Consider the following 14,734-nt stretch of genomic DNA (forward strand, 5'->3'; position numbering starts at 1 on the left):
TCACTAGACATGTGAATCTAAAAGCTCTAATGTAAAACATAAGTTATAGAAGGAATAGGTATGTTACTTTTTTATTCTATGTTCTTGTCTCTATCAGATTTTTGATGACAAGAAACATTTCATGAGAGAAATGCCTGCGAAGGTTTTGAATCATACTTTCGAAGCCTTCAGAAAATCTATGTGTAAGAACAATTGGTTTTAATACCATTTCTTCCACACCTTTTACAAATTTCTTCTTAACTTTTCTTTTTTTTCCCCTAAGAAATAAATGTATTTTATTATTCATTTATCTTAGGTAAAGACAATTTTGTCTCCAAGTAAAAATTTGATCACACCTTCCCGAATCTGCTTGGTCTTTACTCCATAAACGATTGGGTTCATTGTAGGGGGCAGTAGCAGATAAAGGTTGGCCACAATGATGTGTACGTGGTGGGGGATAAGGTGCCCCCCAAAGCGGTGGGTGAAAAAAGTAAAAAAGGCAGGGACATACGTGATGACAATGGCACAGATATGAGATGTACAGGTGCTGAAGGCTTTGTGACGAGCATCTGCTGATGACAAGCTCATTACAGCCTGCAAGATCATTGTGTAAGACACTGAGATACAGCAGATATCAAATACACCGATTAGGAGAGAGACCATCAAACCATAAATAGCATTAACCTTGAAACTTCCACAGGACACTTTGGCCACAGACATGTGGTCACAGTAAGTGTGAGGAATGAAGTTACCCTGGCAGTAGGGCAGGTGCTTGGTGAGGAAGGTAAATGGCATGGTGAGCATCACACTCCTCAGAAAGGTGGCAAGACCAGCCTTGACGATGACACGGTTGGTGAGGATGCTGGTATAATTCAAGGGGTAACAGATGGCCATATAGCGGTCCAGTGCCATGAGCATGAGCACCCCAGACTCCATCCCAGTCAACATGTGCACAAAAAACATCTGGACTAGGCAGGCATTAAAGTCAATCTCCCTGAGGTTGAACCAGAATATGCAGAGCATATTGGCTACAGTGGTAGTGCATGAAGTAACATCAGTAAAGGATAGCAGGACCAAAAAATAGTACCTGGGCCTGTGCAGAGCCTCCTCATGGCTGATGAGGTAGATGAGCCCACAGTTCCCCACCACAGCGATGATGTACATGAAGCAAAATGGCAGGGAGATCCAGATGTGTGCAGCTTCCAGTCCAGGGACACCATTCAAGAAAAAGAACCCTGGGGTCAGGCTGGAGCTGTCGGCCCCAGACATAATAGCTGACAGGAGGAGAGCATATTGCATTCTTTAAAAGTGGTGGATCTCTAGACAGGAAAATAATTCAAAGATGAGTAGAAAGCTTGGAAACCAAATATGAGAAAGTGGTTTTCATAAGACATTTAAAATGAGGAGTAGTGACTAAGTCATTGGAGTCAGATTGGCCAGCTGTATAGTCTACCACTTCTTACCTAGCTTGTGATATTGGCAAGTTATTTAACCTCTTATTCCTCAATTTCCTCAATCTAATGTGAGGAAAATTATTTTTTATCCTCAGTAAGTTGTCCAAATTATTCAGTAAGATAATGTACATAAAGTGCTAAAACTGCGCATAGTAGCCAGTGAGTACTTGGTAAATACCAGAAATAATTGCTGTGGTTGTTTGCTGTTGCTATCATTCCCTGTTTCAAGGTAAAGCATTCCAGTACATCATATTTATCTGGGGTCGTTTGGGTAATTTCAAATGGAGCTACTCAGCAATGCTCTCACTCAAGTTTTATTGTGTACTTTTGGGTGGGAAAAAAATCATATTGAGAGAGTGTGAAGTGAACTTTAGAATGTAAATGCTACTTACTAGGACTCCTATAAGGTTAAGATAATGTTCTAATGTTTTAGAGAGAAAAAATGGTAAAAGTCCCTTAATTCTGGAATGAAATTCAGGGAAGTCTCATCCTGCTAAATCCTTCCAAGCCTCCTACCAACTGTAGGTTATTAAGCATTTTGACTTTTGCACAGAGAACTGTTCTCTATGGGATGCCATTTCCAATGCTTTTTTCCTTCTAAGGTAGCCAGAGGGCTCCCAAACCACAAAACTGGAAGGAAGAGACCAGAATTTGAGGATATCGGGAGGAGTAGGAATTATATTGGTTCTGCCCAACTAGCTCGTAAAACTAACACTGGTCACCCACTACAGAAAACTCGCAGGATCATCTAAGATTGATGCTAGGTGAATAAACAATCAATGCACATTCATTAAATCAGAAACAAACTTAGAACCAGTTTTTTCTTCCACCTGCTCAGTAAAAAAATTCTCTCTACACCCTTCCTTCCAGAGGATCCTCAAGGATGCAAATATATTCTGCTACTGGGTGAGCTATTTATAAACTTTCCTTATTGTATTCAAAAGAAGAAAAACTAGATGACTAAGCATATATGCTAAAAAATAGCAGTTTTACCGGGCAGCCAGACTGCAAGGGTCAAATCTTGTTTCTAATGCTAATTTAGCTGGATGAGCTTGTGCAAGTAACAAACTTTCTTGATACAATTTTCATTACCTTTAAAGTCGGGAGTAATAATACTGCGTACCACCTGGAGGTGCTAGAATGGTTAAATGAGAAGTAATTCCCCTAAGTGACGCCTGCCATCTATTAAGCAATCACTCTATGTTATCTATTATAATATATTATTTACTTCACAGATATTTATTAGTGGTTCTTCCTATGTTAGGTACCATTTCAGTTTCTAGGGATACATTAGTGAGCAAAACAGACAAAATTTTCTCCATTTATGAAGCTAATATTACACTGGGGGTTGATTTATGTATTCAAGTTTATGGTAATATCATGGGTAAATTATATTCCTCATTTTATAGTTGAGGAAATGGAAGCCCAGGAAGACTTAATAAAATACCTAAGGCCACAAAAATTAAAAATTGATAGAAGCAAGAGCCAACATTTAAATCCATGTTTGTTTGACTTCAAATCCACATGCTCAATCTGCATCTGTTGTCCTTATTCACTGACCTCAACCCCTAGGAATAGTTGCATAAATAGCTTAAGCAAGTCACAATGAGACAGAAAGTATCTAATCTTCAAGAGGTAGAGAGAAAACTTATTCCTAAATAGTATCTGAGGAAGAAAATAAGACAAACGTATACATTTAAAGAAAGTCATCTTTAGTTTTGTATAAAGGAGCCTTCCACATAGCAACAGCCATCTGTGAAGACAGCCAAATCCCTGTTCCTGGAAGTGCTCAGACAGATGGTGCAGGCACTTGGTAGGGAACTTATAAGGAGCCCTGGTGATGCAATGGTTAAGTGCTCAACTGTTACATAAAAGGTTAGCAATTCGAACCCACCTATATGCTTCAGAGGAGAAAAGAGCTGGTGATCTGCTCCTATAAAGATTACAGTCTAGGAAACCCTGTGAGTCAGTTCTACTCTCTGTCATACAGGATTGATATGAGTTGGAATCAAAGCCAGAGCACACAACAATAACAATAACAGGGGCGTTGTATGGAAGGATTTCTATAGTTCCTTCTGGTAACTTTTTTTTTTTAGAATTGAAGTCTAATGTTGGCTTAATTTCCACTTCCCCACAAAGAACATTCGTACTGGAAGCAGCTCTGATTGATTATATGTCTCCCTTAATTAAGGCAAAAATTTCGTAATCCTCTCATTGAACCCACTCTTGCCTGGACTCCTTCATCTCCAGTGAAGTATGAGGTAGTTTTAAATTTATTTCACTATTAAGGAAACTCTGCTTCCCTTCTTAGTCCTCAAACAAATGGACCTCTTTTCTGGCTGGAGTTAAGAAGTGAAATACTGAACTTCCCATCAACTACATCCCAAGCTCTTGTGTTTCTTGTAAGAAAAGCTTTGCATTTTAAGAAAGTAAGAGTCTTTGGGAATTGCTCACCCTTACCTCAGTATCAGCAAAGACCAGACTTCTATGCATGACTGAGACTCTGTAGTACCAAGAGTTCTACAACAATTGAGTCTCAACTGTACCTAGCATTTCTGCACCCTTTCAGCATTCTCCAGACTTGAGTATTTATAGCTGTTTGGGTCCCCACAGTTGGATATCCCAGAGGGCTCTGGTTAGAGGAAAAAGATCCTTTGGGCCTTTTGAGAAAAATACTAAGATATTAAGGTTAAATATCTTCTCCCAAGTGTGGATTCTAACCAAGAGGTCTGATAGTCATAAAAAATTACTTGTTTTTTCCTTTATACTGATTTATAAAATAATTGTCTAAATATGTAATCAGAAAGTTCAAAAAAACATTAAAATCTGTGAAAACATCCACAATACCAATGTCACCATAGATGACAATATATGAAATCTTTCTCTCAGAACAGAGAGTGAGAATTTGGCTTATGGTTAGTCCTGAGTTTATTGGTTAAATGAATGGATAAACCACACACACGTGCATGCAAACACTTATGTGTTTATTTGTAGTTTGGAGATGATGGCAAAACTGCTTTGCATAGATTTTTACCAATATTTTGTTACCTGCTATTCCCTCCTTAATATTTTACTATGAAGGCTGATCCTGAAAGAACTAGAAAAAAATCAAAATACTTTTTGTTATTTCAGATGGTGAACTTCGAAGCATTTCTCCTAAACTTAGAACAAATGTTAAAAGAGCTCTTAAACTAGTCACTGAGAGTGCATCACAAAACACCCCAGAAACTGTAATTCTAACACGTTGTTGATGGGAGTGTAAAATGGCCTGACCATCTTGCAGAAGAGTTTCTTATTAAGTTATACATGCTCCACACCTGTGACCCACCAATTCTATTACTAGATTTTTAATGAAGATAAATGAAAACATTTGTCCACACAAAGACTTGTACACGAATGCTCATACAACCTCACTACCAATAAAACAAAGAATGGAACAAGGATGTGTGGTGTATTCATTCAATGGTTTACGGCTCATGAGTAATAAGAAACAAACTATTATACATGCAATGATGAAAATGAATATCAAAAATACTACATTAGCCAAAGAGCCTAGACACAAAACACACGTATTATATGATTCCATTTATAGGAAGTCCAAAAATAGGCAACACTAATCTAAGGTGATAGACATGAGAAAGTGATAGCCTCTGGGAAGGGCAATGACTCACAGCAGCACTTGGAGAGTTTATGTAGTGATGGAAATATTCTTTATCTGGTTTTATAGGGCATTAAATAGACAGGTGATTGTCAAAACTTATTAAACTGGGTACTTGAAAGCTGTGCATTTTATTGTATGTAAAGTTTATCTCAATAACGGCCACAAGAAAAAGTACTGGCCTAATAAATGGTATCTAAAAACATACAATAAGCATTATACTAAGTAAAATATTAAAAACATACTTTCTGAGATCAGAACAAACCTAAGATTCAACTATTTTATTCAGCATTGTTCTGAAGCCCCATCTAATGAAATGAAGCTAAAAATGTTAAGAATTGAACATAACTAATTAAAACTGTAATTATGGACAACTATACAGAAAAACATGCTCATGAGGAAACTGTACATAGATCAAGAGGCAGTCATTCTTATAGAACAAGGGGATACTGTCTGGTTTAAAGTCAGGAAAGGCGTACATCACAGTTGTATCCTTTCACTGTACTTGTTCAATCTGCACTGAACAAATAATCTGAGAAGCTGGACTATATGAAGAACAGGGCACTAAGATTGGAGGAAGACTCATTAATAACCTGGGATATTGGACTATAAGAAGAAAAACGAGGCATTAGGATTGGAGGAAGACTCATAAACATCCTGGGATATGCAGATGATACAACCTTGCTTGCTAAAATTGAAGAGGACTTGAAGGACTTACTAATGAAGATCAAAGATGACACAGCTTTCAGTATGGATTACACCTCAACATAAAGAAAACAAAAATCCTCACAACTGGACCAATGAGCAACATCAGGGTAAACAGAGAAAAGACTGAAGTTGTCAAGGATTTCGTTTTACTTGGATCCACAAACAATACCCAGGGAAGCAGCGGGCAAGAAATCAAAGGATGCATTGCACTGGGCAAATCTGCCTCCAAAGACCTCTTTAAAGTGTTAAAGAACAAAGACGTCACTTTGAAGACTAAGGTGTGCCTGACCCAAGCCATGGCATTTTCAATTGCCTCATATACATGTGAACACTTGGTTATGAATAAGGAAGACTGAAGAAGAACTGATGCCATTGAATTACGGTGTCAGTGAAGAATACTGAATATACTATGGACTGCCAAAAAAATGAACAAATCTGTCTTGGAAGAAGTACAACCAGGATGCTCCTTAGAAGTGAGGAAAGTGAGACTATATCTTACTTTTATAAAAGGACATTTTATCAGGAAGGATCAGTCCCCGGAGAGGGACATAATGCTTGGTAAAATGGAGGGTCAGCAAAAAGGAGGAAGACCCTCAATGAGATGGACGGACACAGTGGCTGCAATAACAGGCTCAAGCATAACAACGATTGTGTGGATGGCTGAGGACCAGGCAGTGTTTCCTTTTGTCGTACACAGGGTTTCTCTGAGCCTGAACCAACTCGATGGCACTTAACAACAACATACACTAGAAAACGAAGATTTAAAAATGCTGTCCTTTGCAACTATTTCAAATACCTAGGAATTAATTTAACCAAAGATGTGAAAGTCTCCACTGTAAACCTTAAAACTTTCTACGTTCAGGGACTGGAAGACTAAACACAGTACAGAGATAATTTTATACCAAAACGATTTCTAAATTCAATGAAATGACAACCAAATTCCCAGAAATTATTATTTTGGTTTTTAAAAATGAAAAGCTGATACTATAATTTATTTGGAAACGCAACACGCCAGCGATAGCCTATGCAATACTTTTAGAGCAATGCAAACAAACAAACGATCATGGCTATAGGCCAGACAATTGCAGGAGACTACCACAATTTAGCCATTCTTTTTTATGGATAAAAATAATGCTTCTCTTATTTATGTGTTTTATTCCACATATTTTGGTGGTGTTTTTTGAAAAGGACAAATAAAATTTTATAACTTTATAATATTAACATTCATTATAAAATTATAGTAATAAAGACAGTATAACTCTGGAAGAAAATAGACACATGGAACAGGATGGAGTGACCAGAAATAAATCCATTGAAAATATGCAAAAGTGGCACTGTTATTCAGTGAAGAAATACCATTTATTTCAGTTAGTGGTGTTGTGTCAACTGGATATCATATGAGAGAAACAAATTTTGATTCCTGACTTCTAACATACACAAGAATCAAAGTAATGTATATTATAGCTTTTCATTACAATGAAAAAGCAACTTATTTCGGGAGATAATATATAAAATATACGCTGAAGACTTCAGTACCAAAATGGTCCTAAAAAGACACAGAAGTTGAGAATGTCTATTTTTCTAAAACTTTTCTTAGTTTCTATATTAAAAAATTGGTATAAACATTTAGAAAGCATCTTATAATCTTAATGATATACATACTATTTGTTACTTCCACTTGTCTGTCAGTTTGTCATACTGTGGTGGCTTGTGTGTTGCTGTGTTGCTGGAAGCTATGACACAGGTATTTCAAATACCAGCAGGGTCACCTATGGTAGACAGGTTTCAACAGAGCTTCCAGACTAAGACAGACTAGGAATAAGCACCTGGCAATTTACTTCCAAAGAAGAAAATTGGCCAGTGAAAACGTTGTGAATTGCAGTGGAACATTGTTTGGTACAGTGCCAGAAAATAAGCCCCTTGGGTTGGAAGACACTCAAAATACAGCAGTGGAAGCACTGCCTCCTCAAAGTAAAGTTGACCTTAATGACATGGATGGAGTAAGGCTTGGGAATCTTCACTTGTTGAGGTGGTACCACCCAAAATGAGAAAAACAGCTGAAACATTCAGAAAATATTTTGTAATCTTAATGGTGTACCTACTATTTGTTATGGGTTGAATTGTGTACCCTAAAAACACATCTTGAAGTCTTTACCCCTGTGCCTGTGAATATGATGACCCTGTCTGGAAACAAGAACTTTTGTCTTGTTATGTTAATGACGCAGTGCTGTTTTTGTTAGTTACTGGAACCAAGTTGACCCAGAGTAGAACGCATAAGCTTTTCAAGGCTGTGATTTTTTAGAATCAGATCACCAGGACTGTTTTCTGAGGCAATTTTAGGGGGTTTCAACTGCCAACCTTATGGCTAGTAGTTGAAAATTTAACTCTTTGCACCACCCAGGGAGTTGCCTAAAGATTACCTTACCTCACCCATTGCCATTGAGTTGATTCCAACTCATAGCAATCCTACAGGACAGAGTAGAACTGCCCCATAGGGTTTCCAAGGAGCACGTGGTATATTTGAACTGCTGACCTTTTGGTTAGAAAAGTTAGTTCAACCACTATGCAACCAAGGTTTCCTCTCTAAAGATTACAGCCAAGAAAACCTTATGGTGTGGTTCTACTTTGTGACACATGAGGCCATCATGAGCCAGAATTGACTCAACGGCAATGAGTTTAGCATTTGGTTTTGTTTGTTTGGTTTTTGGTTTTGCAAGATGTGTTACATTGGTCTTTCCTTAAATCATCATAATAGAATAATTTTATCTGTGTCTTTGAGCTGATGGACATAAGCATTTTCATTCTCATTCAAAAACTATGCAATAAGTCCAGATTCTAGGTTTCATGTTATGCCTCAGCATTTCACATAAATTCCCAATGTTGAAAGCATATGATTAAGTAGGGTCTTCAGTGAGTTCTCATCTCCTGCTTTCCTCTGTGATTTCTCTCTTTTATTCCCAGAATCTCAAGATTCTATTCTTGCTTTTAGTTTTGCTCTCTATAGTTTCAAAAATACAGTTAACCAGAGTTTCTGTGTGTTTAGTGTAGGGTTTTTATACACATATGTATTCAAGCTGACATTCTGATTGAAAGCCCTAAATCACCGGTTGAGCAGGACCTAATAATAACTTGGAGTCCCTGGGTGGAGCAAACAGATAAGCACTCAACCACTAACTGAAAGGTTGGTGGTTGGAATCCCCTCAGAAGCACCTTGGAAGAAAGGCCGGGCAATATGCTTTCAAATGATCAGTCATTGAAAATCCTATGCAGCACAGTTCTAGCCCAACCTACAGGGGTCACCAGGAGTCAAAATCAACTCAGTAGCAACCAGAAAATGATACTCTAAGTTATGCTAGCACTTTTATCACAACATAATTTCGGAAAGCTCTGCATTATATATCAGTCTTCAACCTTTCTAGTAGAAAAAATTGCATACTTTTCTAATGTCTTTCAATGATGTACTTAAGTAGTTATAAATGTAGATTTTATAACTGTCAACAGTGGTATGAAGTTTGAATTAGCGAAAAAATTCACAAAATTCAGTAGGTTTTAATCCAGAATGAGATTTACTTAATCCTATAGAAAAATACAGGGCACGGAAATCAGTGTGCACAGAGTATTCAGGCTACACAGGGACCCAGCAGAGATCCAAAGGTAGCTTCTTAGCTGCTTCATGTTTTGCTGCATGGGAACAGGGCCTGGTTACAGAGGACAAGGTCAATGCTTGTGCCTGACTTGGGGATAATGTAAATTAGCTCTGAGCCGTCAACAACTCTTTGGAGTCAAATTATAGGAAGGAATTTTCCACTGTGCTTGAAAAAGAAAATATTATTGCTATTATGTAAAAACACCTCAGCATGCACTTCCCCAAGTTGTTTCACTTCTGTTTTAAAAAACTTTTCAAACCAATTGATAGAGATTTTACATTTTTGTTATCATGAGAGGGAGAGAGTTTGCATTTGGCAGGGAATGGGAAGAAGGGCTTAGAAGAAGGAACAGTTAAACTCAGATAGCTGCACAAGAGTTTACCAGTAAAGGTAGAACTGTTTTGCTTATTCGTCAGCTCTGGCCTTTTACTTTCTAAATGGCTTTAATTTCAAATATTGCTATAAGATTGTGATTGCTATAAGATATGCTATATTCTGCATATAATCGAGTTGATTCTGGGCTCAGGAAAGAAAGAGCAGCACATAGTTTGGAGACGATTATCCTCCACAGCGCTGCTAAAATCTCTGTACTGTAGCTCAGGGTGTAACGATATTGGGACGTTCAGCACACATCTGGTGTTTGACTGGAGTGTAAGAATGGGAAAGATGCAATATGAGGAATGTAACAGAAGACTTGAATGTTGGCATATGATAGTAAACCCAAAGTTGTCTGTCAAAAAAATGGGCAGTCAGTTCTATACAGTAATTTCTGGCAATTATTTGATGAGCCTTAAAAAAAAACAAACAAAAAACCATTGCTGCCGACTCATAGCTACCCTATAGGACAGAGAAGAACTGTCCCATAGAGATTTCAAGGAGCGCCTGGTGGATTTTTCTTAGCAGCCAAAGCTCTTAACCACTAGGACCTCAGGGTTTCCTGGTGAGGCTTAGACAACTCACAACTCTAGTTTGTGTTTACAGAATAACAGTACCTAGTTGTTGTTAGTTTTTTTTGGGGGGGGGGTTCCGGTATGTGCCAGGCATTGTTTTAAAAACTTTAGATGGATTACTCACGTAATTCTCACAACCACCTTATGAGAGAAATACCATTATCTTCTCTGATTTATAGATTAGGAACCAGAGGGACAAAAAGGTTAAATAATATGCCAATGGTCATATGGCTAAGAAATGGTAAATTTGAGAACTGAAGCTTTGTGCTGTTGTTGTTTGGTGCCGTCAAGCTGGTTCCGACTCAGCGACCCTATGTACCATAGAACGAAACACTGCCCAGTTCTGCACCATCCTTACCATCCTTGTTATGCTTGAGCCCATTGCTGCAGCCACTGTGTCAATCCATCTCATTGAGGGTCTTCCTCTTTTTCGCTGACCATCTACTTTACCAAGCATGATGTCCTTCTCCGAACCTTTGTAGCGGGGATTAAAAGTTGACACCTTTGAGAGTGATATGAGGCTGCCTTACTTTGAAAATACAGGCTAATTCATTTCAGTATATATGAATTACATTTTTACCAGTGACTACCCAGTTGTTCTGTTTCTAAATTTGCCAAAGCTGGTAAGATATCCTATTTTATTTTAGCTATTGTAGAAAGTATTATTTTACTGCACTGATTAATTATGGTCAAAAGGTTGGAGTAGATTTGAGTGTAAAAGAAGTATAATAAGGAATATGAAATTTAAAAATAAACATTTCACTTACTTAACAGCAAAAGATGGATTTTTGGACAGAATATCTCTTCTCTACAATTGAACTAAGATTTAATGGACAATGAAATAAATAAGACTGTCTTAGCATTTGGGGGTGTGGTTGAGAAATTTTGTTAACTGTGTCTAGCATTTTTTTTCTGAAATAATTTTAAGGATCCTATTGACTAAGCACAAAAGCAGATTATTCACCCATTCATTCATGTGTCAAACACATATTGTATAGCTACTAAGTCCCAGGTACTATTGTGGGCATTGGAATTAGAGTAGAACAAAACAAAAGACAAAAAAATATAATTTCCTGCTCTCAGAAGAGATAGGAGTCAGGCATTACATGAATTGTGATGGACAATAATCTGAAGTAAAAATACAAGGGAGATGAACGACTTTTAAACTAACAACTAAAGGATAAGAAAGATTTTAAGATGAAGAAGAAAGAGTGGTGAATGATTGGACATTCCAGGTGGAGGAAAGGAAACGTGTAGTCTCTGCCTGGAGAAAGAGCAAATTCCACCCATAAGTAAGTGTTTTTTTTTTTTTTTTTTAAGACGGAGAGGGACTACTCACTGATAATAAGTCCTCTGAAAGGCTTTACTTTATAAAGCATCTAATGCAGAACTTCAGCTACCTTGGCAAGAAACAGAAGACCTGTTCCTACTAAAATCACTGCAAGGGTGCAAAGCTTTGCATAGTAAACTGTTCTTTCTCTTCTGCTACAGCTCATCCTCCCTCATATATCCACCATTCCTATCACTTTTTGGAACCTTGTGGAACAGTAGTTAAATGTTGGACTGCTAACTGAAAGGTGGGCTTTGGAAACCCACCAACTGATCTGTAGGAGAAAGATACGACAGTCTGCCTCCATAAAGAGTACAGCCTTGGAAACCCTACGGGGAAGTTCGACTCTGTCCTATAGGGTTCCTATGCAGGAATTGACTCCATGGTAATACGTTCATCACCTTTTTTTCCTCTTTCTCTGCCCATGACACTGAGTTTTTATTCCTCAGTCATCTTCTCTTACTGAATATATACTTTCCTTACACCTGCCCAGAGTGGGATAGCAATTGGTTAATTCTGTAAAGCCAGCCAAACCAAAATGTTCATAGATTTTGCTGGTGAATGTCTTCTATTTTTTACCACCACTTAGCAAATATTTATAAGACTTATTCCATATCTCCTTAAAAAAATTTTCTCAGAATTAACTTTGAGTAATTATTTGTTAAAAATTTTTCATTACTCTATTTACCACTATTCTTCATTTATATCACACTGATGTAAATATATGAATATAATTCTTGATTTTGAAAAGTCAATGAAACTTAGACGTAACTAAAACAAGGTGCACAAAATTGTGCAGCAAAGGGAATAGTGGTGGTAAATGGAGTCGCTAAAACAAATGACTTTTAAAGACCTTTTTACACAGACTCTGAGATGCCTTAATTTATTATTACTTAACTCCAAGAATACGTCTTCAAAGGATCAGGATATCCTTAACTTTCTTTCTAATGTACATCCCGTTTGAGATTTGTTTGACATGCAAAATATATTAGCAGCCTAAGCAATACAATTGCTTCCTAACAACCTAGAAATTACACTAATGTGGAATTCTTTTTAAGAGAGAACTCCTCTAATACAGGTGGCATATCTTTTATTTAATTGTTTCTTATCATTGATAGGGTGCCACTAAAAAAATCCAGTTAATATAAAATATTCAATAAATCTTGCTTTCTGGAATGAGACATCTTTGGTTTAATTTTACACTCACAAGTTTTCTCTAAAGTATTCTTTGTCTTCCCTTGTATTTTGGTATTAAATCATCAATTTATTTCATCAAGACATTTTCCTCCCTAAAAAATAATTTCATAACTCCTTCCTGGATCTGCTTGGTCTTGACTCCATAAACAATGGGGTTCAGGGTAGGAGGCAACATCAAATAGAGATTAGCAATAATGATATGGACATGGTGGGGAATGTTTTGTCCCCCAAAACGGTGAGTAAAAATAGTGAATAAGGCTGGAACATATGTGATGACAATAGCACATATGTGGGAGGTACAGGTGCTGAAGGCCTTGTGACCAGCATCTGCTGATGACAAACTTACCACCGTCTTCAGGATCATCGTGTAAGACACTGAGATACAACACATATCAAAGCCCCCAATCAGGAGAGCTGCCAAGAGACCATAAATAGCATTGGCCTTGTAATTGCCACAGGACACTTTGGCCACAGACATGTGGTCACAGTAAGTGTGAGGAATGAAGTTGCCTTGGCAGTATTGCAGGCGCTTGGTGAGGAAGGTGAACGGCATAATGAATATCACGCTTCTCAAAAAGGTGGCAAGACCAGCCTTGGCGATGACAGGGTTGGTGAGGATGGTGGCATAACGCAAGGGGTAGCAGATGGCTAAGTAGCGGTCCAGTGCCATGAGCATGAGCACCCCAGACTCCATCCCAGTCAACATGTGCACAAAAAACATCTGGGCCAAGCAGGTGTTAAAGTCAATCTCCTTGAGGTTGAACCAGAATATGCAGAGCATATTGGGTACAGTGGTAGTGCATGAAGTAACATCAGTAAAGGATAGCAGGACCAAAAAATAGTACCTGGGCCTGTGCAGAGCCTCTTCATGGCTGATGAGGTAGATGAGCCCACAGTTCCCCACCACAGCGATGATGTACATGAAGCAGAATGGCAGGGAGATCCAGATGTGTGCAGTTTCCAGTCCAGGGATGCCATTCAAGATAAAGAACCCTGGGGTCAGGCTGGAGCTGTTGGCACCAGACATAATGACCGATAAAAGGGCATTTTACATTCTTTAACAGCAATTTTTTTCTGCATAGAAGGGAAAGAGAGAGATAAGAGTAGAGTCCAGGTAAAAGGGATTGGTTTAGACATTAAGATTCATAAATGTCATGTACTTTCATCTTATTTTGATATTAAGATTTTTTCCAGCTCTAGCAAGTGAGTCTTTGATCTATAATCTCTAAAATTAAGTAAGCAGTAGAGTTTTACACTACTGGTTGTCTCCTTTTATACTTTGTCTAAGTAACTATCCTCACTTTTCACACCTCTACCCAGCATTCCTCTTATACTCACCACATCCCAATAACAAGACATGCCTGGGGCTGCAATTTTCTTCTTCCTTCCAATAAGCCAATCCTACTCTCTCCTCTTAGATTTTCCCCAGATATTTGTACCCAAGTCTTGTCACTAAAATCACATGAATATGATTAGAGCATTGCCAGAATATGACCACTCATTATCAGCAGTTTAAGTGGCAACCCACAAATTAATACTTTTGTACTGCTTTAAAGATTATGAAGAAAGTTTATGTTTCATATAAACTATGACAATAATATCTCATATAACTTGCTCAAGAGCATATATTCTACGAGGCAGGGCCAAGATGGTGGAATAGTCTAATGCTTCCTGTAGTCCCCCTTACAACAAAGAACGTAAAAATAAAAAATGAGAATTGCATACATATGACAATCTAGAAACTCTAAGCAACAAAGACAAATCTGAAGAATTGGACTGAGTGATAGGTGGAAGGAGAGGCAATTCAAAAA

General features: G+C 37.8%; 2 protein-coding genes across 3 annotated transcripts; both read right to left on the reverse strand.

Moving 5' to 3' along the window:
* On the reverse strand, positions 1 to 6,542 carry LOC135231990 (olfactory receptor 52N2-like). Of its 2 annotated transcripts, XM_064289234.1 has the most exons (2): positions 6,520 to 6,542; positions 1 to 1,225 (listed from the first exon to the last, which is right to left on the reverse strand). In XM_064289234.1, exons 1-2 carry the CDS (start codon positions 6,540 to 6,542, stop codon positions 292 to 294), a joined length of 957 nt encoding a protein of 318 aa, XP_064145304.1. In that variant the 3' UTR covers positions 1 to 291. The 2 variants fall into 2 exon arrangements, with proteins under 2 accessions (XP_064145304.1, XP_064145303.1); XM_064289233.1 differs by lacking the exon at positions 6,520 to 6,542 and having other exon boundaries at positions 1 to 1,248.
* Positions 6,543 to 12,676: 6,134 nt separating this feature from the next.
* LOC135231991 (olfactory receptor 52N2-like) lies at positions 12,677 to 14,712 on the reverse strand. Its single transcript, XM_064289235.1, has one exon. It carries the CDS (start codon positions 13,948 to 13,950, stop codon positions 12,991 to 12,993), a length of 960 nt encoding a protein of 319 aa, XP_064145305.1. The 5' UTR covers positions 13,951 to 14,712; the 3' UTR covers positions 12,677 to 12,990.
* Between the last annotated feature and the right edge of the window lie 22 nt (positions 14,713 to 14,734).

The sequence above is a fragment of the Loxodonta africana genome, chromosome 7 (genome assembly GCF_030014295.1).
Source record: "Loxodonta africana isolate mLoxAfr1 chromosome 7, mLoxAfr1.hap2, whole genome shotgun sequence".
Lineage (NCBI taxonomy): Eukaryota > Metazoa > Chordata > Mammalia > Proboscidea > Elephantidae > Loxodonta > Loxodonta africana.

What these genes read in the sequence shown, in the direction of transcription:
- LOC135231990 (XM_064289234.1), bottom strand. Translation starts at nt 6,542, where the DNA reads ATGTTGTTGTTAAGTGCCATCGA. An exon ending in TTGTTGTTAAGTGCCATCGA is followed by an intron (nt 1,226 to 6,519) that starts GTTGGTTCAGGC and finishes CGACAGCTCCAG; the next exon opens with CCTGACCCCAGGGTTCTTTT.
- LOC135231991 (XM_064289235.1), bottom strand. Translation starts at nt 13,950, where the DNA reads ATGTCTGGTGCCAACAGCTCCAGCCTGACCCCAGGGTTCTTTATCTTG.